At 37.7% G+C, this 24871-nt stretch overlaps 1 protein-coding gene across 1 annotated transcript in view; it reads right to left on the bottom strand.

Annotated features, from left to right (window-relative positions):
• Positions 1–12872: 12872 nt before the first annotated feature.
• The window catches only part of LOC134370502 (microtubule-associated serine/threonine-protein kinase 4-like), a 287590-nt gene continuing 275591 nt past the window's right edge, over positions 12873–24871 (bottom strand). The window contains exon 4 of the mRNA XM_063087598.1: positions 12873–12908. Within this exon, the coding sequence (XP_062943668.1) occupies positions 12873–12908 (36 nt within the window). The remainder of the gene's footprint in view (positions 12909–24871) is intronic.

The following is a 24871-nucleotide window of genomic DNA, read 5'->3' as shown; positions in this document are numbered from 1 at the left end:
AAGAACAGTACCATGCTCATGGACAGACACATAATTTAATATGTTCCAATCAAAGAGAAACCCATAATGGGAAAAGAAGAAAAATTTTCTCCTGATAAGAGTGAACAAGAAAAAAAGCAGCCCTGGGAACTGCTGGCAGAAATTGAGGGTGACCTAGGAAGGAAGCCTGCAGTAGGTTGTGGGAGAAACTGGGTCTTCTGTGACAACACTGAACCTCTGGATCAACCCCTGAATGAATCATGGACTTTTTAGTTCTTTGAGCTGGTAAAATTTTATTTTTTTCAGTCACTTTGAGTTAGGTTTTCTAATAATCAAAATAGACTAATTGATAAACTCATCTATGGACAATGCCATGTCCAAACAGAATCATTTTCTTCTTAAGTGAGCTAACTCAAATGTTCAAAATTTCCTCCATTTATTTGTATTCAAGGTATTCCGGTATTCTTCTGTTAAAGTAGCTTCATTTGATAACGTTTTTAGGAATCTTCTGAAAATATTCCTGAAGAAGATTCTCACAGACTAATTCCCGCTGGTCCAGGGTACCTTTCCACAGTCACCACACAGGACAGTATTTCTCCTCAAGCCAGGACATGCATCCCTCTCAGAGCAGCCAGTCAGCTCTCACCCTCACCCCACACTCTTCTCTGGTTCTCCTGCTCTAGACCAGGATTTCACAACCTCGGCACTACTGCCACTTGGGGCAGACACTTATTTGTGGGGGTGGGGTTGACCTGACATGATAGGATGTTCAGCAGTATCCCTGTCCTCTCCCCACAGATGACAGGAGAAACCCCACCCACCAATAGTTGTGACAACCCACCATGTCTCTAAACATTGTTAAATGTCACCTTCAGGGGACAAAAACTGCCCCTAGTTGAGATATATTGCTCTTTACCAATAATTGATTTAAGTGTACAGCTTACCATTATTTTACAGGACTCAATCTGGCAGCAATAGTGAAATCGCGCTGTCACCCTCTCTGTGGTCCCTGCATCACAACCTTTCTGGGCCCGGCAGTCCTCTCCTTGGCCGCTGAACCTCCTCTGGTCATGCTGTTCCTTTTTTATTCCCCTCAGCAACCCACCTGAGCTATTCACCACAGTTCCTCTTTCCAGAAGAAATGTGGCTAGTTCCGTGACTTCAGTTTGAACTTATGACCTGAGCTGCTCCCAGAACCACCCACCCAACTACTGCCCTTGGGCTTCTTAGAGTAAATTTTCTGACAAAGTATTTGCTCACTTATGATATCTCACTCCTCAACTCAGTCTCCCCAGCCTGGGTTACTCATTTCCTCCATCAGTAAATCCTGGGGGTACTTCCACCCCCATCTCTTCACACTGTATCGACTTACCCCTTATCCTCTCTAATACATCTCTAAGATAAGAGTTTCATTACAATCACTGGTCAATTTTTCACAGCTTCTCAAATTGACCTAAAGATTCAATGCAATTCCAATAAAATCTCAACAGGCATTTTTTGTATAAACTGACAAACCCATTCTAAAATTAAAGAACCTAAAATAGCCAAAACAACTTTGAAAAAAGATGCACAAAGTTGAAGGACCAACACTACTGGGATCAAGATTTACTATAAAGCTACAATAATCAAGACACTGTGGTATTAATATAATGATAAACAGATCAATGAAACAACAGAAAGCCTGTAAATAGACACACACACATATGGAAAACTGATTTTCGACAAAACTACAAAGCGTTTCAGTGGAAAAAGGACAGTCTGTTCAACAAATAGTGCTGGAACAATTAGATATTTATATACATGAACTGATCAAAATTAATTATAGACCTACATGTAAAATCTAAAACTATAAAAGTTCTGACCTTGGATTAGGCAAAGATGGTTTAGATATAACACCAAAAGCACTTAAAGAACAAATTAATAAATTAGACTTCATCAAAATTTAAAACTTTTGCTTTTCTATATACGTGTATATATGTATATAAAGAGATACATAAATACATAAAGAGAATAAAACACAAGCCGTAGGCTGGGACTGGAAGAAAACATTTACAGATCACATATAGCAGGTTTATTTATAATAGCCCAAAACTATAAACAACCTAAATGTGCATGAACAAGTAAATGAATAATCACATTGTGGCATAGCTACTAAATAGGATATTACTTAGCAATAAAAAGTAATGAATTATTAATGTATGCTACAACGTGGATGAATCTCAAAATAATTTTGGTTTGTTAAAGAACCCAGACCAAAAAAAAAAAAAAAAAAAAGGGTACAGACAGTATTGTTCCATTTATATAAAATTTTAGAAAATGCAAACAATCTTTAGGGATAGTTGCTTGGTTATGGGTGTGGAGGCAGAAGAAGTGATTCCAAAGGGGCAGGAGGAAAATTCTGGGGGAAACAGATATTTCATTATCTTGACTATGTTGGTGGTTTCACAAGTGTACATGCATGCCAAAATTTATGAAGTTGTACCCTTTAAGTTATGTGCAGTTTATTGTATGCCAGTTATGCCTCAATAAAGCTGTTTTTTTAAAAAAGAAAAAAAGCCACATTAGCTATTGGGGAAAACTTAACTGCTAGACCATGGAGGGATATACTGGTCTTGGGACAGACAAAATTGATTCAGGCTGCATGGGATTCCATGAGAGAAAACAGTTTAGGTTTTGTTTTTTCAGACTCTGCTGTGGGTTAATACAAACAGAATTCACACTTCTTTGGCACAATAACATAATACAGCCTAGGTGATATTAAGTAGTACACATGGTGTGTGGTGGGGCAGGGAAAGACTAGACAGTCTTACAAAGTACCAAATTGAACTGTCTTTCCTTTAATTTTCCTTTTAAACATTTCCAAGACAACCACCACCATCAACATCCTTACTGTGGTCTTAAAGACATGTTTGACCAACACATTTTCAGCAAAAAATTTTAGAACACAGTTAAGTGGCCTGAATTCTCAAAGAATTAATTAATATGCTTTTAACCAGATGTTTGATGATAATATTTTCCCCTGTGATTCTATGATAATCAGCTGCATTTACATACAAATTGGTAATACCTTAGAACTCCACCTAAAAATGTTACCATTGTTCCCCTAAGACATGAAACCTGTGTAGTGATCTATTAATTTCTTTTCAGTATATGATGTCAAGTGCATTTTTAAAATATACTCCATTGCTTCCAAGTGCTTCTTTAATCCACAAGGCCAGGTTTTAGCATTTAAACTTATTTATCCTAGATATAAAAACCTTCTGCTTATTCTCTCAGATAATTGATTCCTGATTTGTTAAGATACTGAACATTATGCTTTATACACTGAAATGTAAAACCCCTGGAGAATTCACTCAGGTGCCCCATGCAAAGCAAATACTAATGTTTATTGGCTCAGCAAAGAGGCCAAAGGCCTGAGAAAAGGAACAAAACTCTCCCTTCCTCTATCCTGCTGCTTGCCAGGTGGGAAGGGAGAAGGTCCCCACTGTCCCTGGAGTAAACATTACCACCTGTTCCACAGCAGCTACATGTGGAAGTCAACACAACTTTTCCACTTGTCTAAGCAAAAGTTTCCTAAAAATAAAATAAGTCCAAAAGATAACCTGCCTCGAAGCTAAAAGCATACACCACAATCATCAATTAGGCACTCACTGCTAATGTCACCAGAAGGTTAATCCTACTGATCTCTATGACACATCAAAAATTATTTTTTTTAATTTTATTTTTTTTTAAAGATGACCGATAAGGGGATCTTAACCCTTGACTTGGTGTTGTCAGCACCACACTCAGCCAGTGAGCGAACCGGCCATCCGTATATGGGATCCGAACCCGGGGCCCTGGTGTTATCAGCACCGCACTCTCCCGAGTGAGCCACGGGCTGGCCGACATCAAAAATTAAAAATCATTTTTTACTGCACAATAAATAGCACAAAGCATTTGCTAAATTAATATTTTCTTTTTGTGTGTGTGTGACCGGTAAGGGGATTGCAACCCTTGGCTTGGTGTCGCCGGCACCGCACTCCGCCAGTGAGCGCACCGGCCATCCTTATATAGGATCCGAACCTGCGGCCTCGGCGCTCCCAGCGCCGCACTCTCCCGAGTAAGCCATGGGTTTGGCCCTAAATTAATATTTTCTAATAAACTAAGGACACCTTCAGATAAGCATCTACAAAATATGCAGATATTTCTTGGAAGATTATATATCTATAATAAAAGCCTTTTAATAATCTTTCCTCAATGCTATACACATGTTTAAGTCTCTTATTAGAATTTCATTCTAAAAAAATGTATCTGTGCTAGGTCAAATTCTCTCTACTCACTTCCATATGCAAATCAAATATATAAAGTACAGTCAATAAAACTTTTTCCTTTCATGTAAATATGTTTACAGAATTATCTGTGTAGAATCTCCTTATGGTACCAATCAAAAGTGATCTGCGTGATGTGTGAGGTGAAGCCAAGCTCAGACGGCCACTGGGAAGAGAAGGGTGGAATTACTGACATGTTCCATGGGCAGGTCTTATGTTCCAACACATAAGCAACCTCATCCCAGAAGAGGCAACTTTATGAAAAAAAAACAGTGCAGGTATACTCAGATGAAAAAATGACCCACCAAAATTCACAGAGGGTGAGATCCCTATCATAGAAAAGCAGAGAGAAAAAAACAAAACAAAACAAATAAACAAAAAACCCTAAAATGCATTTGTGTTTTTTTTCCCCAGCTGCTTAGGTCTGACAATCTGCTGCCACAAAGAAGAAAAGAGAAGGGAGTTTAATCTTCAGGAATCAGAACAGCAGAGGAGCCAGGCAAAGATTCTAAAGAGAAACACTGGGACACAGTGAAATCCCAGCTCCCCAAGGTTCCTGTCAGGACCACAGAAGGCCCAACTTGCTACTGCACAATGGGGATAAAGAGAGAACAATACAGAATTCAGCTGCTCCGCTCACATGTCTAATTGGATAATGAACATCTTTGGGGACTGCCAGTTACTGCAGCTGGGACCGCTGCACATCCCACCCACCCCCTGCCCGCCCAGTGGAGCTATCACCAGTCTCTTTATTAGTCCGAGGTAAACTTAGCATCCAGGTGGCACTGGATGTGTGACCGAGGTTTTCCCTTTGGCTGCAGTATTGAACGTAAGCTTTTAAGAAGCGTTTGGAGCCTTGCTTTCCAAAATATTCAGAGAAATTATGACAAGCATGGTGAAGTCAAGCATACTCGGTGAAGCGTAGTATGTCTTTACAGCATGAAGCATACCCACTCCCTTGCTGATATCTGTGTTTCTGACTCAAGCATATTGACTTCAAGAAGGAAAGGTTGCTTTCCGGTCCTGGTGGTTAGGTACCCAAAATTCTGGTCTTGGTTCACAGTCATTGTACTACCTGAGCACAAGCAAGTCTCAGATACTCTGAGTTGTTAGTTCCTTGTTTAACAAATAAAGATAGCTTTCTTCTAGCTCTGAAATCCTATGATGAAAATTGTCCATATGGACAGCTGGAATATCCCATATTATTCTCTTTAACACCTGTCTGTCCCAAAACACAATTTCAAGAAGTGACCTGTATGCTATGCTGAGCAGTGATGGTTTATTCTGGAAGAGGGACATTGAGCACAGTTCCCTCACAGCGTGGTGATACAGCCAGAACACGTGTGCGGTCTGTCTTCACAACACATGCAGAAGCCTCTTATTGTCAGGGTTGACCATCACAGGGTACAAATGAAAGATCTACCCAAGAATGCGGGCCGACTGCCCCTTTAGCACCTATCCAGAGAGACAAAACGGCCACTCAGAAAATGTTGCTTAAATGATCTGGCTTTAAGGGGACTTCCTCAGCCTGCTTTGTGGTCTTTTGCTTAACTCAACAGGATAAAACCAAGTGATTTAAGGGGAGAGGGTAGATGGCATAATTTCCAATGTTTTATTTATTTAACAAAACATGTAAGTACTTACTGCATACCAGGCACTGTTATAAATACTTTACAAATCTTAATTTAATACTCTAAACAATCCAAGGTTACAACAGTATTCTCACTTTACAGATAAGGAAAAATAAGGCACATAGAGGTTACGTAACTTTCTGAAGGTCACACAGCTGGTTAAACGGCAGAGACAGGATTCAAACTTGGGCAATGTGGCTTCTGAGTCCAAGCCCTGAAATGCTATTCAGTGATTACCTATTGATGAACAGACTTGAGAAAGTGGCTTTTAGTGAGAAAGCACAGATGTCTGCCACTCTATAAAGCCTTGCTGAAGAGGACTGCTCACTTAAAAATCCTCCCCCAAATCCTGTTTGATGCAGATTTGCTAAAAAGTTATTCTAGTAAGTATGAAATAGGGAACTTCCTCCCATGCCTTTGAGGACCCAAAGGCCCACTCCACCACTATACACACCTGTTGAAACTTGCCTAAGAACAGCAGTTCTCAACTGTAGGTGGCATTTTAGATTCACCCTGAGAATTGGTTAAAAGTACACAAACCTCCATCTTCCCTTGCCCCAACACACACCACACACACACACACGCACACAGAAGAGATTCTGACTGTATTCCTGAAGGCGTTTGAAAATGCACACATATTTTGATAAACTTCTCCATGGTAACCGAACCCTCTCTTCTGGAGTAAAACGAAGGTCTTCCTATAATTTTCAAAGGTAAGAAGATCAATCCTACACTGTTTCTATCTCCCAGATCTCCTCCCTACCCACTTCACAGAAGACAAATGCAGGCGTGATAAGGAATGCTGCAAATACATGCCAAATACCAAACTGGCTATTCGATGAATATATAAATGTAATTGACATTCTTCCACTGTCTGAAATCCTCTCTTTACTCTCAGGATATATTACACCATTCTCTTTTTATATAAACATGCCACTTTAAATGCTAATTCAGATACAACACTCAATTTTTTCTTTGTTTTGTTTTTGAGTGTCTAACATTTAAAATGACACTGGACTTCCATTTGGCTTTGACAATAGATATTCTGAATTCTTGCCTCAATATTTGTGGGGATGGGAAGTAGAAAGTGCTAAAGAGAAAACTAAATTTATTTTAAAACTTATCCAAAGAAGGTTTACATATCCTTTATTTTGCTTGAATTAAACTCTTCCCCTCTCAGGAAATGTTGCCTTCACCTTGCTGGAAATCGCATAAATCTAATTCAAATCAGTTGTAAAACCAAGGTGATTTCCCTCTTATTGCACTGTAGAAATAACCTCATTTCTAAACAGCCAGTCAAGGCAGTATGTTCTGAAACATAACAGGCCTGAATGTAAGTCTTCTTTTTAAAAAATACACAGACATATCTATGAGTATACTGTTTATATGAACCCAAGCCTACTCAATTACATTAGAAGGTCACTTCCTGCCTTATCTCAAAATGAGGAATTCTAACCTTAGAAATAAATACCCTAATCCAATGCATGCAATTCAATATATCTACTGTAAGACAAACTCTATCTCATTTAAGTCCAGCAGGCCCAGCTCTACCCAGAAGTTTCCAGTGACCATTGGGATTCCCCTGCCTCTGTAGTCCTAACTCTTTGACAATACTATCACTCTCACCTTCCATCCCACCCCTGAACACATTTTCTTGCCCCTACCCAAGAGAAGCAAAATTAGAAAGTGGTCAAATAAGTTTACTAGCCTTTTCATACATTTAATAATTTATTCAAATGGCTAAATGGTTCTTAATGCCTGCCTCAACTCTCTGGTAGTCTTGCCCCTCACCAGTACACCAGAAGCATCCCATCAATAAATCATCTTCTGCTGTGCTAAATGTAGGTTAGTGACTCCCTGCCCAAAGGAATGTACATCAGAGTGAGGAACCAAAGAGTAAATATCTTCAAGAGCCACCTGAATGAATTTCTAGTGCTGGGATGTTTGGCACTGTGGCAGGTATGTTTAAGATGATGTCCCCTTTGTGCGTAGGGAGGCGGGCTTCCTAGCAGACCTGAAACTATTGCATGCCAGTAGACTCCTACGCTACTTATTCCATGGCCAGCCCTACCTGACTCCAGCCATTTCAGGAATAATAATGAAAGGAAAGGGCAGATAGAGAAGGGACATAAAAACACTATAGCAAGGAATATTGTTATTGGTTGCTTGTATTGCTGCTAGTTCTAGGAATTAAAATCAGCCAAGACTCTTAAATTGCCTCTTGGATAATTTCAGTACAGTACTCCCAGCAGTTCTTCAGCCTGCACAGACATACTTTTCCAGGACTGCTATGCACATAAGAAGTTGCTTCTGCTTTGGGTTCCCGCTGCTGGATATCTCTTAAAAAGCATATTTCAAGCATGTGTGGCCAAAGAAAATACAGCTGAGAAACTGCCCAACTGTCAGTCACTGCTTCTACTGAAATAAAGTGATAACTGCAAATAACTTTATAGATCCCAGACCTACAGAGTTCCATGAAACAATGCAGTAAGGCTAACAATTAAACAAGATAGAGGAAAGGCCATTTTAAATAGCAGAGAGAATGTATTTGCTGAGAATAGATAGTGCAGCGTCCTTATTTGTGTGGCAAAATCTGAAAGACCATTAGAAAGCAAGATGGGAAAGTGAGGAAGCTGCCCCCAGCCAATTTCCTGTCCCTCTCTCTAGGATATAAACATGACCAAGGCACTCTAGGGAATTCCATGAAAAAAGAAGCCTTTCTGTCCCAGAGAGCTGTTTATTTGGTCTATTAACAAAACACAAAGGTGTCCTTTAAAAAATAAGTGGTAGCTGCCTGGGACACCTTGGTTTTGTTCCTAACCATCTATTAGCTCACATCTTGGGCTTTTACACTTTTTCTACTTTCCTTCCCTGAAAACAAACACCTCCCAGAGAGTTTTCCACTGAGAAATATCATTTCAGGACTTAAGTTCTAAATACGGGTGAAGCTTATATAAGAGACTTGCAACACTAATGGCACTTTTATAAATACAGAGAGTACACATTAGTTATTAGAAAAATCAAAATCAAAACTATGTCAAGAGAATCTATGTGTTCCACACTGAATTTAAATTTTGAAGCATCTGGGGTCAGCCATCCAGCCATGGGGTCACTGTTTGTCCTCACGCATCAGACACATGGAGCAAGAACTAAAGAGAACAAGCAGGACATGTCCACTCTGCTGGAGGCTCACAGTCTAAGACGGGGAGACAGACTTGTAACCTATTCCACAAACACCTACCGTGTGCAAGTTGCTCTACTGGGCACCTTGCTGGACACAAAGAACAGTCATTCAGAATCACATCTCTTAAGAGGGCTAAAACTCCAAAACAATAAATCTAGTTCTAAAGCTAAATGTTATATATAATGTACCATTTTATACACTATTATTGTATGTGCCTCATCACCTAGCCCCAGGCAGTATATAATAAAGCATTTCAAGAGTACCAAAATTTATCACAATTTTTTCTGTGATGTTTTGACATTAACCAATTGGTGTCTGTCATAGTAGATATTCCAATTATTGTAAAACTGCACTCATTTGGGCCAATCTCATCAGAGAATGAATGAGTGAATGAATGAATGAATCAATCAATCAAACCAAAATCACAAAACCAGGTATGGCATATTCTCATTTAAAAATCAATTAATATTTATATAAATTTTTCTTCAAATTGTTTTTAAACCTACATAAATACCTGGTTGAAACAGTTTGAATTCTACTTTCATACAATCACAGAGTACTTTAAATAAAATTTTGAGACAACCAAAACACAGAGGGTATAATATAAATACCCATGTGCACACCACCACATTAATGATATACATGAAACTCTCTGCAGAGCCCTCTCAAACCTTATTTCTTCATTCCCTCCACTGGTAAGTAACCTTTATCATAAACTTGCTTCCCATGCATATTTTTTATACTTTTACTGTAAATATTTGTATTCAGAAACAACATTTTTTAAAAAATTTTTTAAGCTTTATAACATAAATATACTATGTTGTATCTGGAATTTGCTTTTAGTTCTTGCTCACCATTTTATGTTTGATAATTATAACCACTGAATACATATACTCTAATTCAGTCATTTTTACCTGCTGTATAATATTTCATTGTATGACCGTATCATGATTTTGACAGGTAGTGGGAAGAAGAGGGAGCAGAGAGTGTGAAAACTTCATTTCCAAGGAGAATGAGAGGAAAAGTGCTGGAAGAATCTTAGATCAAAAGCCTTGGCAAATGGCTACTCTTAGAATGAAAAAAGAAAAGTAGCTAAAATACAGCTATACGGGAGCTGGAGTACAGATAGGATCTGGAATCTAAAGAAGATAGCAGAGGGCTGTAAAGCCTCTGGAAAAATTGGTCTGGAGTCACGTGGTTATCCAGTAACATCTTGCCTGGAAAGCAGTTCTCTTGACTTGTCTTGCCTACTGCCCTTTGCATCATTAAAAAAGGTCACAGTTGTTGCCTTTGCAACTGCTTAAAATGTATGTGAAGCAAGAGAGTCTTCAAGTTAGTTCTTGTCAAGATGGCTGTAAGTTACAAATTAGTAGGGATCTGGATTTTTTTTTTTTTTCTAGACAGAATACAGTTTTGCTTTTTCATACTTTCAATTAACAATAAAAAGAAAAGCATATTTTCTGTGTTCTTACATTGTGAAAGCTTTAAATATATGGCCAGTGCGCTCACTGGCTGAGCGTGGTGCAGACCCCACCATGCCAAGGGTTGTGATGCCCTTACCGGTCCAAAAAAAAAAAGACTTGAAAGCATTCATGCAGGAGGCATTTATGTAGTAAATAAACTGAGAAAGTGTTAACAGGTTTAATAATCAGGTACCATTATGTTGGCTAACTTCAATCTTATAAGATACACTTGTGCCCTTCTTCATTAGATTTGTATTAAAATCACTCTAGCATTTATTTTTAAAAGTATTTTCTTTTTCTCAAAGTCATAAAAGAACTTTGCGTGAGAAGAGTAATTACTGGCATTCTGTATGGTGTTCACTGAAAATGTTGAGAGGCATTGGGTTCCACAACAGTTATATCAAGCATTGTTAATTCTTTTGGGAATATTTGTATTTAATAGATAATTAAAATAGCATGTTTATTTTTGGTCTGCTTCACTTGGAAGTTTTTTCCCAGAATTCACTAAAAAAGGTAGATTTATTTTGACATATACAAGGTGCTTCCCCCCAATCATCTGAATAATCAGCTGATTTTTATTAGGGAGGGGATTTTAAATAGCTCAAATGTAATTCTTTCTTTTACTATGTATTCAAAGCATGCATTCCAAATAAACATAAGTCATGACCCTTTTTTCATTAAAGATTCCATCCTATCAAGTAGAGAAATTTAAATTTTTTTTCTTTATCATATATTTTCACATCTACTCATGGCTATCAGCTAACATTAACAGAATTGAGACTTACTCAGGAGCAAAAAGAGAAATGGCCCTTAAATAGATATAAGGGATCTAATTTGCTAATTAACTTGACTTTTATGATAACTATTGGAAACATACTAATGGGATAACTCAGAAAAAGGAAACACACACACGGCTAAATGAAAGATGTGACTTTAGTTCTGAGGTTTTCAAATAAAATACAGGAGAGAAATCTAGGGTGTTTAAGCATTAAATAAGAATACAAAGGAAATGAGATTATTTTCTGTAAAGTTATTTCATGTAGTTTCATTCTATTTTCTATTTGTTTCTCATTTCTCATCATAACAAAAAGTCTGGAGTTTTCCAAATTTAAGCAAGAGAGTTGTAATCATGTTGCAGGAGAAGAAAGTGTTTAATTTTGTTGTTGTTTTGTGGGGGGTTTTTTGTGATTTTGGGAAAGAACATCATGTTTTATTTCTTTATTTTTTTTAAAATTTTAATTCTAAGGCCATTTGCTATAGCAAACTATTAGGCCAAACCTCTAGCAGAGAGAAGTGGAAGCTGGGAGCTAGTAACAATTTATCTAGGTACATTCTGCAAGAATAAATGATTCAGTCTCTCCCTGGCAGCCTAAACTTCTATAAAAAGCAGGAAGCAAAATGGACAGTAATGAGATGTTCAGCTGATAAAGTTTGATTCCTAGATGCAAAGGCTGAAATTTTCCAAAATTTAGCCAATAGGACAAATACTCTCTCTCAACAGTCACCATATATTTTTCTAATCCTCCAATAGGACATTTGTAAAAACTTATCTAAAATACTATACTAATTTTTTTTAAATGGTGCTGCCCTATCCACTAACTTAAATCCAACACAAAATCCAAATACTTCCAGACCAGCCTTTACATAGTACTAGTGAATAACAAATCTAATGCAAATGTAGTAGAATATTAAGGGCAGTTAATTTCATTCTGTAACTTGTTAATAGAAAAACTATGATTTATGCAAATATATTACTGGCCTTAAAAATAAAAGGTTGAAACACACTATAAAGAAATCAAGTCAAGGTTCATAAATCTGTTATTTTAATACAAGGGCATTACATGAATCAGTTCAATAAGATCTAGGTCATATAGCAGAAAGTTTAGCTGACTCAAAGTCTTCATCATTCAAATGCAAAACTACATAATTTACTCTGCACAAAATCCATAGTATAAAGAACAATCCTGGATTTCCAGAGATATAGAAGAGCACTAATTCTTGATTTAGATCAATTTATACTACCTGTCAATCAAATAATATTTTTGCTAGATTATATAATGGAATTTTTTTTTTTAACAGTTGAGATTCTGCCAGAAATAAATACGCATTTTGGTTTACAATTCCCATAAAGAACAAAGCCTGGAAATTATTGTGAAATCATTACTATTCAACTTTTATAAATAAATTCAATGTTTTTTTCTTAATTTAGTTGATTATCATTAATCTTCCAATTGCCACTAAAAACTCAAGTCAGAGAATAATCACACTATAACCTATACAAGAAGAAAACAAGGAAACAAAATACTACTTACAAACTTCCTCTTCTGGGGAGACTCAGCTCCTTCTGCAAGAGAAAAAATACATATAAAGAGATGCTACATTAACCTTAGACTACTAGGATACCAAATGAACAACATAAAATGTATCATGCTTCATTTGATTTGGCATTTTCTATAATAAAAAGATTTTAATGTCATAATTTTATGCTGGATCTCCTCTTACACTGGTCTCTTTATACACTGTGTTTAAGGTACAAATACATTATATCTGAATTCCAGGGCACAAAAAACATCAATCTCTGAAACCAACTGCAGTAAAATACTGATCTGAGTTTCCCGAACCTATAATTGAGCATAAGGAAAATCTGAGGAACCAAAGAACTTATCCAAACAGGAAACAGATATAGGAAGTAGAATAATTTTCAAGATTACAATTAAATGAAAGGTGATATGAAAAAAGCAATTAAATCAGACTATTTGCCCCCAACAGAAATAAATTAGTGCAAAACACTGTGCATACCAGAGATTATACTTTATTATTTTATAAAGAAGATAATGCAAAAGGTTTACTTCTGGTATTATTTTTCAAAACAAATATGATTACCTAGGATATTTAAAAGTAGGTTAATGAATTTCTAAAAGGTAAACAGACAGCCACAATGATTACTACAGCATTTCACAGTTTTAAAAGTTCTCACACTTATCTCAAATTTAGATCATTATCTGCCTACTCATAGAGAGACTGTGGAAAACCAAAACCCAACCAACCAACCAAGCATACAAGCCAACCAAACACATAAACAAAAATGGATTCAGAAATACCTCCACCCACTAATGAAGTTTTCAGAAGCCTGGTTACTCAAGAATGATTACCTGATGACGATAATTAAAGAAAAGGAAGCAATGAGTCAGCCCACCATTTAAACTCAAGTGAAATGTACTATAATTCAGAAGATGCAAGTAAACTTGGTTATTCATCCCCATAATTCTCATTTATTTTTTGCCTTCCAGGAGCTCAAGCATTATCTTTCAAAAGGTGTTTCCGCCTCAGCTTCAAACTCCTTTATCCTGTCTCCTAATTTTATTGGATCCTTAAATGTTTGTTATGGGCAGCAGCTTCAAATATCACTTCTAAACAGCACAATTTACTCTGCACAGCTTATAGAAAATGGTCTTGAGAGCATCAGAGGAGGGAAGGAAATTAAACATAGGATGCTTAACTTATTAACCGGCAAATATATTTCCATAGAGATTATAATAATATTACTGTTTAATAGCAAGAACCCAATCAACAATTTTAGAAACAAAGTGTCATCTTCTTTCTCCCAATAACTAACTTTTTTTTTTCAAGGGCTGCAGAGTTCAGTGGTAAAATGCTTTATTTCGTTTTGTTTTGTTTTGCTTTTCTCTTTAATCCTTGATTAGCCCCAAGAAATTATAGTGTTTGCTGAACTTGGCTCCCTGATTCTGAAACATAAAGATATCTTCATTTACTAAAACCCCTAATGACAAGAGAAAAGTCTCTGACCGTGACAGTTTTCCTTGGGAAATGAAATGTAAATAGAAAATTTCTATATGTGTATCTTTGGTTATGACAAGCACTGAGAAATTAGTTTTGTATTCAGGTTTGTTTGTTGGTGGTTTTTCTGTTGTTGTTTTTTTTTTTTAAAAAGCTCCCCAGAAGTAATAGCTCACCAGAACGTTTCTTTTAGAAGAGAAGTGAGACCTACTGCATGGCAAAAACCCTAGAGCCCAAATGGATAATACTGCTATGTCCAATAAGTTGATCTGACAGCGGCATAAAAGGTACCTGAGGTGTTATCATTAACAAGAACCAAAAAAAATCAGATGATATTTCAACTATCTATGCAAACAGATCACTCCAAAGATATAAGAGGGAAAGGGCCAAATGAATAAGCCAAATAGTTCAATCAATCATATTCCACCAAATGACCTGACCATAAACTGGCTGCTTTGCTCTGAGAAAAAGCCACTGAAACAGCAAGATAAGGGATAAAAATCAACTCTGTTTTTAATCAGAACTCTTTCCAGTAGGTCTAGAATTATGAGTTCTAAACAAGGAGAAAGGTTACGGTGGGTAACTCTGCACTGCTGCTCCACGGGACAGCAGCCGAGATTCTAAGACGAGGAGCAGAGGACATTTAATAGGCCACTGTCAACTGACCTGAAGCTACCACGCTAACCAAGCTGAAGGAGCTAATCCACCTGACGGCTTGAATGTCAGGCTCAGGACTGGAAACTCAATTTGGTAGCAAATTGGAATCAGATGTGATGGTAATAAAGTGAGAGAAATGAATGCGCTGTGGCCAAGACCTTGTGAACAGTAGCTGCAGAAGTCTGCAAATACCAGGAGGCTAAGCAATTGCAGACTGAGCAGGGAGCAGCTACTGCCCTAATATATGGGGGCCACATGCTGATAAATCTGCACCGGTCAGACATAAATGAACAGCATCAAGGCATTTTACCGCCAAACCCCTGCGTTACTTTGTGAGTGTGTCCTCATTTTATTTTCTTAATGTCAGGATCAGGTCACTAACACATACTTAGATAATTAGACAAGACGTGGTATTGGTCTGAGTCATAACCAAAGCTTGTGTTTGGCATATGTGGAACATGTGTTAAAAATATAGTGTCACGTGAGAATTGGAGGGAAGAAAAGAGGAAAAAAGAGGGGATATCAAACGGCAATCAGCATCCAGTTGAACAAAACAGTATGCTAATTATTATCACTGGATTATAGAAATTCTTAAGAATATAGAAAAGATTAAAAAAATTTTAAGATATTTTTGTTGATTTTAATTACTCAGTGAGTTTTAATATTTTTAGAGTTCCTATTTATCATTATTTGCTTGATATATCCTTTGAGCCCTTTTCAAAAGTGTTAACTAGCAAATATCTATGTTGAAAATAAAGGTGAAGCAAAATCAATCTTGCCTGAGAACGCTGTTATTTTCTTGAGTTCCCTTAATAAGACTGAGGATACTCAAATCCAGGAAGAAAATTCATCAAGGGGAACAAAGTAAATGCTGCTATCCCTTCCCCCAGCCATCCTTGGCTTCAAAAGGAAAAAATAAGTTGTGTCATTCACAAAGACAGTAGAGCAAACTGCAGTGTTTTATAGGTACAAGCAATTTCCACAGTGGTAACTTAAAAAATATTTATATTATTTAATAAGTATTTACAGCTATACACACAAAAATATGACAGTATGGCTACATATGCCACATGTGTTTAGAGAATGTCTGAACTATTCTTTTTAACTTATGGGTAAATTTATGATTCAGAAGAGAAAGGAGACTTACAGAAGCCCAAATAATACATGTACATACTTTCCCTCCTCAAAGTAGCGGAGCTTAATTCTCCTCCCCTTGACAGCGGGCTGGGACTCAGTGATTCACTTCCAAAGAACAGAGCAGGGAAAGGAAACCATAGCAACATTATAGTGGAGAAACCCGCAGACACTACCTTAACCAAGTGGCCAAGTTTAACCTCATCACGGAGGTAAGTCATGCTGACATCAGGTATCCTCTTACAGGTTGCGATGAGAAGGACACTTCACCCCTGCGGTATTCTCCCTAAAAATCCGTAACTCCAATCTAATCATGAAAAAGCATCGGGCAAACCCAGATAGAGAGACATTCTATCAAACTGTGAAGGCTGTGAAAAATAAGAAAAAAATGAGAAACGTCACAGATTCGAGAATACTCAGGACACATGACAACTAAATGCAATATAGGATCTTAGATTGGATTCTGGATCAGAAAAAGGACCTTAGTGGAAAACCTGATGACATCCAAATAAAGTCTGTGGTTTAGTTGATAGTAATGAGCCAATGTTAAGTTCATAGTTTTGACCATTGTATTAAAGTTATAAAGATGTTAACATTAGGGGAAACTTGGGGAAGAGTTTACATAAATTCTCTGAACTGCCTTGCAACTTTTCTGTAAATCTAAAATTGTTCCAAAAATGTTTTAAGAGTGTATCAAAAGGGGAAGACAGGGTAAGAGACTGTTGGTGAGGGGTGTAAAATGGAAGGGATAAACAAATATCTAAATATTCTAAGATTTTTTAAAGGCAATATTTAACACCAATTTTATAGGAGGCTACAGAAAGTCTGGGTGAGAGAAAATCATGGCTAGGACCAGCAGTGAAGATGGTGAGTAGTCAAATCTGAAATGTGTTTTTATAGAATTTACAAAACACCTGGATGTGGAGAGGGAAACAGAAAGCAAGGAGGAGTTTGGGGCCTGAGCAAATGGAGTTTGAGGGAAGAAAAGTTCTGCTTGCACATGTTACATTCAAGATGTCTGTGCATAAGAGTTCCAAGTAGAAGTTGGCAGACAGGCAACTGGACATAGGAATCTGAGTTCAGGGAAGAGGTCACAGTTGGAGGCAGATTTTGGAACCATCGTCACATAAGATAGTAAGTAAAGCCATGGGGCTGGGAGAGGTAGGAGAGAACAGGCAGGAGATGGAAAAGAGGCACACCTGGACGCAAGGCCATGGGCATGTCCCCACTGAACAGTGGGGGGGGACTGTGCTGCACATGAAGTGATGTGTCACACTCTGCAGCAGCAGCAACAGCTGGGGCTCTGAGAAACAACAGAAACACATGAGGCTGACAGTAAAAAACCTACCTATTGGACAGACGCCAGCTCTCTCGAAGGTGACAGGATGGTTGGGTCAGAAAATGGGCAGGAGCCAAGAAACTAAACCCAGAGAAAATGGCCACACCCTGAGAACAGCCTAGTTAGGGCGCTTCTGAAGCTGAACACTCAGCATGAGCTCAGCCTCCTGGAAGGATCTTCAACTGTCCCCTGTACCTTTATTTCATCACTCCTGGCAGGTTCCCTGTGAGTGTCAGCATGGTCACACCTGGGTCTCTGCCTCAGCTGCCCAGGCAGGCAGGAAAAGAGAACCCAGGCTCCCTTCACTAGCACAGTGAGAGGCAGGGCCATGTCTACCAAGATTCACACTCTGGGACTTCCTCCAAAAAAAAACAAGGGAATTTGAAAATTGGGCAACTTGTCTTGTTCCTTCTTCCTCCTCCCCCAAGCCCTCAAGCAAATAGAATGGCAACATCCAGCACATGCCATCTCCTCACCACTTTCCAGAAACCAGTAGATTTAAAGTCCATGTGCTTTCCCCTTACAGGTTGTGTATTCCTTCTCAGAAATGCCGGTGACCAGAAGTGTTTTGGATTTTGGAATATTTACCTTATACCAGTTGAGCATCCCTAATCTGAAAATCTGAAATCTGAAATGCTCCAATGAGCATTTTTTTTTTTAGCATCATATTGATGCTCAAAAAGTTTTAGATTTTGTAGCATTTCAGATTTTGAATTTTCAGATTAGACATAGTCAAAAATATATTATCTTTCCTTAATTAGTCACTGGTAGTCTCACCCTATCATTGAGGTTACTACAAGTTCTCTGCACTGACAAACTATTAATTTAGGGAGAGAGTTCAAAGAGCCAAAATGTGCAAGGCAGTGTATCAGGTGCTGTTAGGAACACATAAGAAAAAAAGCAAAATAAAACACATTTATATTTACTATGCATACATAAAATTAGCATACTTTTCAGAAAATAGAGTAAAAGACTAATTGGCCATGTTTTTAAAAAAAAGCCAGTTAGGGAAACATACACACACACACATATAAAACAAAAGAGATAACACCAGGTGCAAGATTATGCAGCATAACTTAACTGTGTAAATGCTAACAGGGGAGAGAAAATAAAAAGGGATGAGATAATTCAGCTCAAGCAGTGGCTCTGAAGCCTGGCTACACATTAATGTCACCCAGGGAGCTTTTAAAAATACCCGTGTCTGAGCCCCAGCCCCACAGATCTAGAGAGGGTTGTCTGCATAAGTTGTTTATTAGAGGGTAGTACCTTTAAGTCCCCTAAAGGACTATTAGTTTGCATAAACCATTTGCTTTTGAAAATTTTTTCTTTAGGGAATATTAATTTCCAAGGCTGTCATTACAATAGCGAAGTTTTAGGTTTTTACTTATTTCCTTTGCAAGTGGGAAGTGCTGTGGAGCAAGGAAAGGTACCCAAAATGGAACTCTCCCTGCCTGATAGAGTACAAAATTAACTAGGAGTATAAAGGCTCATCCAGGAATGGTTTCTCCTAAGGAAATGCTTTGCTGGCCTCCATTTCTGAGGGTTACTTGTGAAAGCAGAAGCAGAGGATGGAAAAGTTCATATAATAGAACCAGATCTCACATGTAGAATTGGTTCTGATTCAGAGCAGAAGGCAAAAATGGCTTATGTTCAAACAACCCTTGAACAATCAAGTAAGCTGCCCTTAAAGTATGTGGTTTTCTGCATAAAGTAGATGAAGCTGGAAAATAAGTAGGTAGATCTCTACAGAAATGCTTGAACATTTAAACCACTCAACCTGTAAAAATACCAGTAAAATCCTAGTTGGAAATGTAAGACGGGAGTCTCCACCCGTCTTACATTTCCCTCTTTTTGCAGGTTTTACTCATTCTGTTTTTGCATCTATAAATCACAATGTACTTTAATATATTTCTTTGTGCTAGTAAAGTTAAACAAAACCAACCATAAAAGGTTCATACAAAATGCTTTCTGGGTTTTCACATGAACTTTATTTGATCAAAACCACATACCCACTTTCTTTGAAAAATAGAAGAACGTAGTTACCTTCTTTCTTCCTTTCCAAGTTGGCTTTTTCTGCCAAGAACTTGAATAAATAGCTATCATCCTCAAGACTTTGGCATCAGTCTCAGAAGACCTTCACATAGACAAACTTTTTTTTTTTTTTTTAATAGACAAACTTTTGAGTCATGGTACGGTTTGTTCATTTTGGTTTTGTTAGATCTTATCATAAACTGACGCTATGAGCTCCATAACAAAATCAACCGGCTACCTGGGCAGGACACTCAAGTCTTCTCATGGAAAGCCCTAAGGTGTGTCAGCAATTGACCAAAGTCACAAAGCCATGAGGTGGTAGAATCGAAATTTGAACCTACACCATCCAGTCCCAATTTTTTCCCTACACTCCACTGCAAAAATGCCAGAGAGTGAGACAGAATGGTGATGTGAGAGACTGAGAGATGGAGTTTGAATGAACACTCAAGCAGGGAGGGTTGGCACTGGTAATAAAAAAAAAGAGGGCAGCTTTTCTCCTAAAGAGGAAGAAAGGTAGGTGAAAACAAGTACCTTTCAAAGAAGGGCAAAGTAGAAATGAAGCAGCTCACTTGGAGTTCTGTAACTTCAGTAGTACAGAAGGCAAAAATCTTCTGCCAAGGGTGAAGGCAAGGGCACATTTGGGGATTAAAGCAAGCAAAATGGGTTTTCTTTATTCAATCACACACTTTTTAGTAAAGGTTGATACGGCAGGTGCTATGCCAGGCACTGGGGATAAAGGACTTTACTCACTGTAAAATACAGTAATGCAAAGGCCTGAAATAGAGGTCTTTTCGAAGTACGCAATAATATAAAGGGAGGAGGGTGATCTGTTTTCTCTGAGGAGGGTCAGAACTGTTTTTTGCCCAACAACGACATTCCCCGTTATTCAAGATAAACAAATCTGATGGAACTGACACTATTCTCAACCTCAAGGCTAAGCTCTGATTAAGCTGAGCTAATCACAAAGCTCATTGCCCTGGTCAAAGCAATTCGTTCAAAAATGGCATGTGACCCAATCTGGGCAAACAAGATGCAAAACGATGTTTGCTCGTGGCTCTTGGGAAAGAACTTCCCCCCTTGTCCAAGAGAGCTAACAAGAAAGAGGAAGCATTAACCCCAGGAAGCTAACAGCAGCCACAGGATAGGCATCAAAGCTGGAAGAGAAGATAGGTAGAAACTGGGTCTTGGGCGATATCTTTAGCCTTCTATCTATCCAAACTTCTCAGTAAGTGAGCCAATCAAGTCCCTTTATTTTTTAAACCAGTTGAACTTGTATTTTCTGTTCCTTGTGATTCAAAAATTCCTAAGTGACACAATAGTTACACTTGAGCCAGGTCTTTCTTGTGCAATGTCTGAGAGTTAGCCAGGCAGCCTCAGGACTGGGTGAGGGAAGGGGCATTCCAGGAAAGGAACAGATGCAGTAAGGTAGGGTGTGTGAACAGTACACAACTCTTAGGAAAGTTGGTACAGCTGGAACAGAGAGTAGAAAGACAAACCCAACAGGACAGGAGGATGGAGGCAGGGATACAGCTAAATCCTAGAAGGGTTTTGGAAGCATCTGCCTTTATCCTATAGGTAATTGGGGAGCTCACGGAACATTTTAAATAGGAGAAAAGCATGGTCAAATTGGCATGTTAAAAAGGATCACTCTGGCATCTGTATCAAATGAGTCATGGAGGGCAAAACAAGAAAGGAGCTAGAGGTTTCTTCAACTATCTGGGAAGCAAGGCTGAGGGCCAGGAGCAAGGAAGAGGCAGTAAGAAGGGGGTGGAGGGGCAGATATAAGAGAGAAATGTGAGTTCAGGATCTGCAGGAGTTGAGAAGAAATGCTTAACTTCTGGGAAGGCAGGGTGCCACCCAGAGATTAGGAATAAAGACTGTCCAAAAGCACTGTGAGCCTTTCAGAAGTTAAATAATGGAAGTATGAAAGTGGATGAGGGAATGGCAAAACCATTCAACTTAGACCCTCGGTTCCCTGTTGGGAGGGAACATGAGATAAAGATTCAAAGTAAGATAAGAGCAAAGGTCGGCATCCCAGGTATTACTTGCAGGAAAATTAAATATTAATCATGACAAACCCCCTTTCCACTTTAAAATTTTTACACAGATGATGGGAATTGCTTTTCTTTACTAAGCTCATCTACCTTTACCAGCTTAATGATATCCAACATTTACTGCATGGTGAAATACATTATTTTATCTCATCTTCACTATTATTCCCATTTTACAGATGAGAAACTGAGGCATAGATAGGTTAAGTAACCCACAGAAGGTTACAGAGCTGGTAAACAGCTTAGCTTGTCTTTGAATCCACATCTGCCGGAGTTCAGAGTATTTTCATTATTTTTCATCACCAAGTAGTGACTTGGTATATTTGTGCCACACACCCCTTCGTATAGGGTATCAAACAGCATTTACACTTGGTAACACACTGCCAATTACTCTTAGAAAGGAGAGCTATAACACAGATCTTGGAAGCTCCTCCTAAGCAAATCTCACACTTAAAATATTTTTACAGACTCTGTTTTTATTTGAAGCAAAATCCAGTAAACATGTTACTTTCAACACATACCTTTTAAAGTCGAAAAAACATAACAAGTCAAATAATCAGCTAACCCCAAGTAAAATGAAATAAGCTTCCTTTACAGCCAATTACTATGGTTTTGATGCTTCCTAACATGTCATATCCTTGATATCAAAAAATCAAGTTTGGGCATCAGATATTTGTATACACACTGCCTTCCCAGTCAGTGTTACCTAAAGGAAATCTGCCTCCTAGGTCAAAGTTTACAGTGCTTCTCTACAGAGTTTTGCTGAGTAATAACTAGTACTTATATGAATAACGGCTCCAGTTTATTGAGTGTTTACTATGTACTAAGTGAAGTCCACTTATTATCTCAAAGTTAATGTTTCCGACCCATGGTCATACTTTATTTTGTGTGCTCACTTTGTTCTCAAGGAACAAAAGAACTGTCTTTCAAGTGAAAGTTTCTGTGTCAGTTTTGAAATTAAAGAGACTAGATTTGGTCAAATTAGAGAAGCCATAGTCCATCGCCACATGAGAAGGTAAATTGAACTTAAAGCTAAAAAAAAAAAAAAAAAATCCTTATTTAAGTCAATTGTATATTTCATAGTGATTAAACAAACAAGATCAGAATTCAGACATATCTATATTCTATTCCAAGTCAATGCTAGAAAGGGTTCTTGAGAAATTTTCTTAACTTTTCTAAGGCTCAGTTTCCTAAATCATAAAATGAGGATAATACAACTTATCTCATAGGGTGTTAAGATTAATGATAACACATGTCCTGCATTTAGCACGGTTCCTAAACAAAAGTGCATCGTAGATGTCAGCTGTTACTATTTAAGTGTACTATTCAAATTAGATGAGACACCTAGGGCACAACTGAAGAGCTCTGACTGAGAGAACATGGTTTAAATTAAAGAGCAAAGGTCCAAGACCCCTACACCTCCTCCACTGCTGAATACTGAACCTGGGCACAGTTCTGTGAAACAGTTTGAAGACTCAAAGCAGACCAGGCATCAGTGTAATCACATACCATGTTATTATTATCAGCAGAAAGAGATCAAACACCAATGCTAGATATTTAGAATTTTAATTGCCTTTGAGACGTGAAAATTTAGAGGTCCTTCAGGATCTCTATAAAATTAAGATCACTGTGGACAAGTTCTGTGATTTTCTTTTTTTTCCTTAGAACAGATTTATGAAGTCTCTTGATAAATTCACGTATCACAACCCTGCCACTTAACTATGTTTCTTGTTACTCTGCAAGGCCTGTGACCTACAGTGAGCTTAGATAAAAAGGCAACACCGCACAGCTGTGCCCCACAAGGCTCTGCAATTTTTTCAGTTCTTCCATCCATTACCAGCAAATTACAGTAAATTCAAAATATTGATCTGCACACCCCTATATGGGAAAAAAGTTACCATCGACTTTTATTGCTTATTGTTGGGTCCAATTCCCTGCAATCAATAAAAGCTACAATGTTCATACGCTTCTAAAAAAGATAGTTAATATAGTGGATATGAGACACCTTTTAGAATCACTATAAATCCACAGGATTCTTCAACAGAACACAGTGGCATATTTCTTCAATGTTCAAAAGCCTTATTTGATTTTAGAGTCTTCTCATTACCTAGGAAAATGCCCTGGGAAAGAAGTGACTATCAATGACAGGGAATAAAAACTAAGCAACTGTAAAGAACCCTGCTTAACAGATTTCACTTTACCTTTCAGTTCTCTTGCATTTCCACAACAACATTACTGTCCATTCCACAGTCACTAAGAAGTGTGATATTTTTGAAAAGGTGTATATTAATACAGATTTAAGATGAGTTTTCTTGACAGTAATTTCCAGGTCCTATCAAAGGAGGCCAGTTTGCCTATAAACATTTGAACTATCCCTAATTTAAAGAATCAATATCCTTTTATGAACCAATTTTTAAAAATCAGATAATAATTCAAAGTTTCCATTAAACTTACAGATAACCTTGACACAAAAAGAAAAAGGCTTTTTATAGAACCAGGAAAAAAAATTGGATGAGACTATTTGACCAGTGATAGCGGATTTACTCAGCTGAGATTAATCATTTTTATTTACTAAGGACACCTCATAGTTTATCTAGTAGTCACTATTCTGAAAGCCTATTTTAATGTAGGAATTTACTGGCAAATCAGCTCAAGGGAGCTCTTGAAGTGCTATATGTAGCTAATAGACACAAGTCTACTTTCTTCTGGCCATTCCTCTCCATCTAAATGCAAAAGACGACACTTAAAACTGTACATATAAAATGTATGAGAGCAATAGAAGATTAATGAAACACATTCAAATAATCAATAATGTAAACTTAAGCTTCTAATGGTACTAAAATTTATTGTAAAGAGGCCACAGGATGAAATAAACTATTGGCTTATAGAGGATATATTTCACTTAGTAAGTAATGGATCCTTTTTGTTTAAGAGTACAGTATCTGACTTTTTTTTTTTTTAAGTATTTTATCCAGTGCACTATTTTAAATAACACCAGCTGGAAGTATGCTGGAATTGGGAACTTCAAGAATGAAGAACAGGGTTTAAAGCAGGATCGCCTGTTTCCCACTTCACATTGTCCACTCTATCACCACACTATGGAAACTAGTGCTGCTGTGGCTGTCACTAGCGTTAAAAATCAACTTTGTTCTCTATAGTGCCAGGCACAGTGCTACACATTTTCTCATATAGAATTTCATGTAAGCCTTACCACTATGCTACAATTATGGAAAGGATTATGGCCATTTTTTCAGAAGGGGAAACTGAATCTTGGAAAGGTTATAACATGATTTGCCC

Source organism: Cynocephalus volans, chromosome 2, assembly GCF_027409185.1.
Source record: "Cynocephalus volans isolate mCynVol1 chromosome 2, mCynVol1.pri, whole genome shotgun sequence".
NCBI lineage: Eukaryota > Metazoa > Chordata > Mammalia > Dermoptera > Cynocephalidae > Cynocephalus > Cynocephalus volans.
The sequence above is the reverse complement of the archived record's forward strand: the minus strand, read 5'-3'. Positions and strand labels throughout refer to the sequence as shown.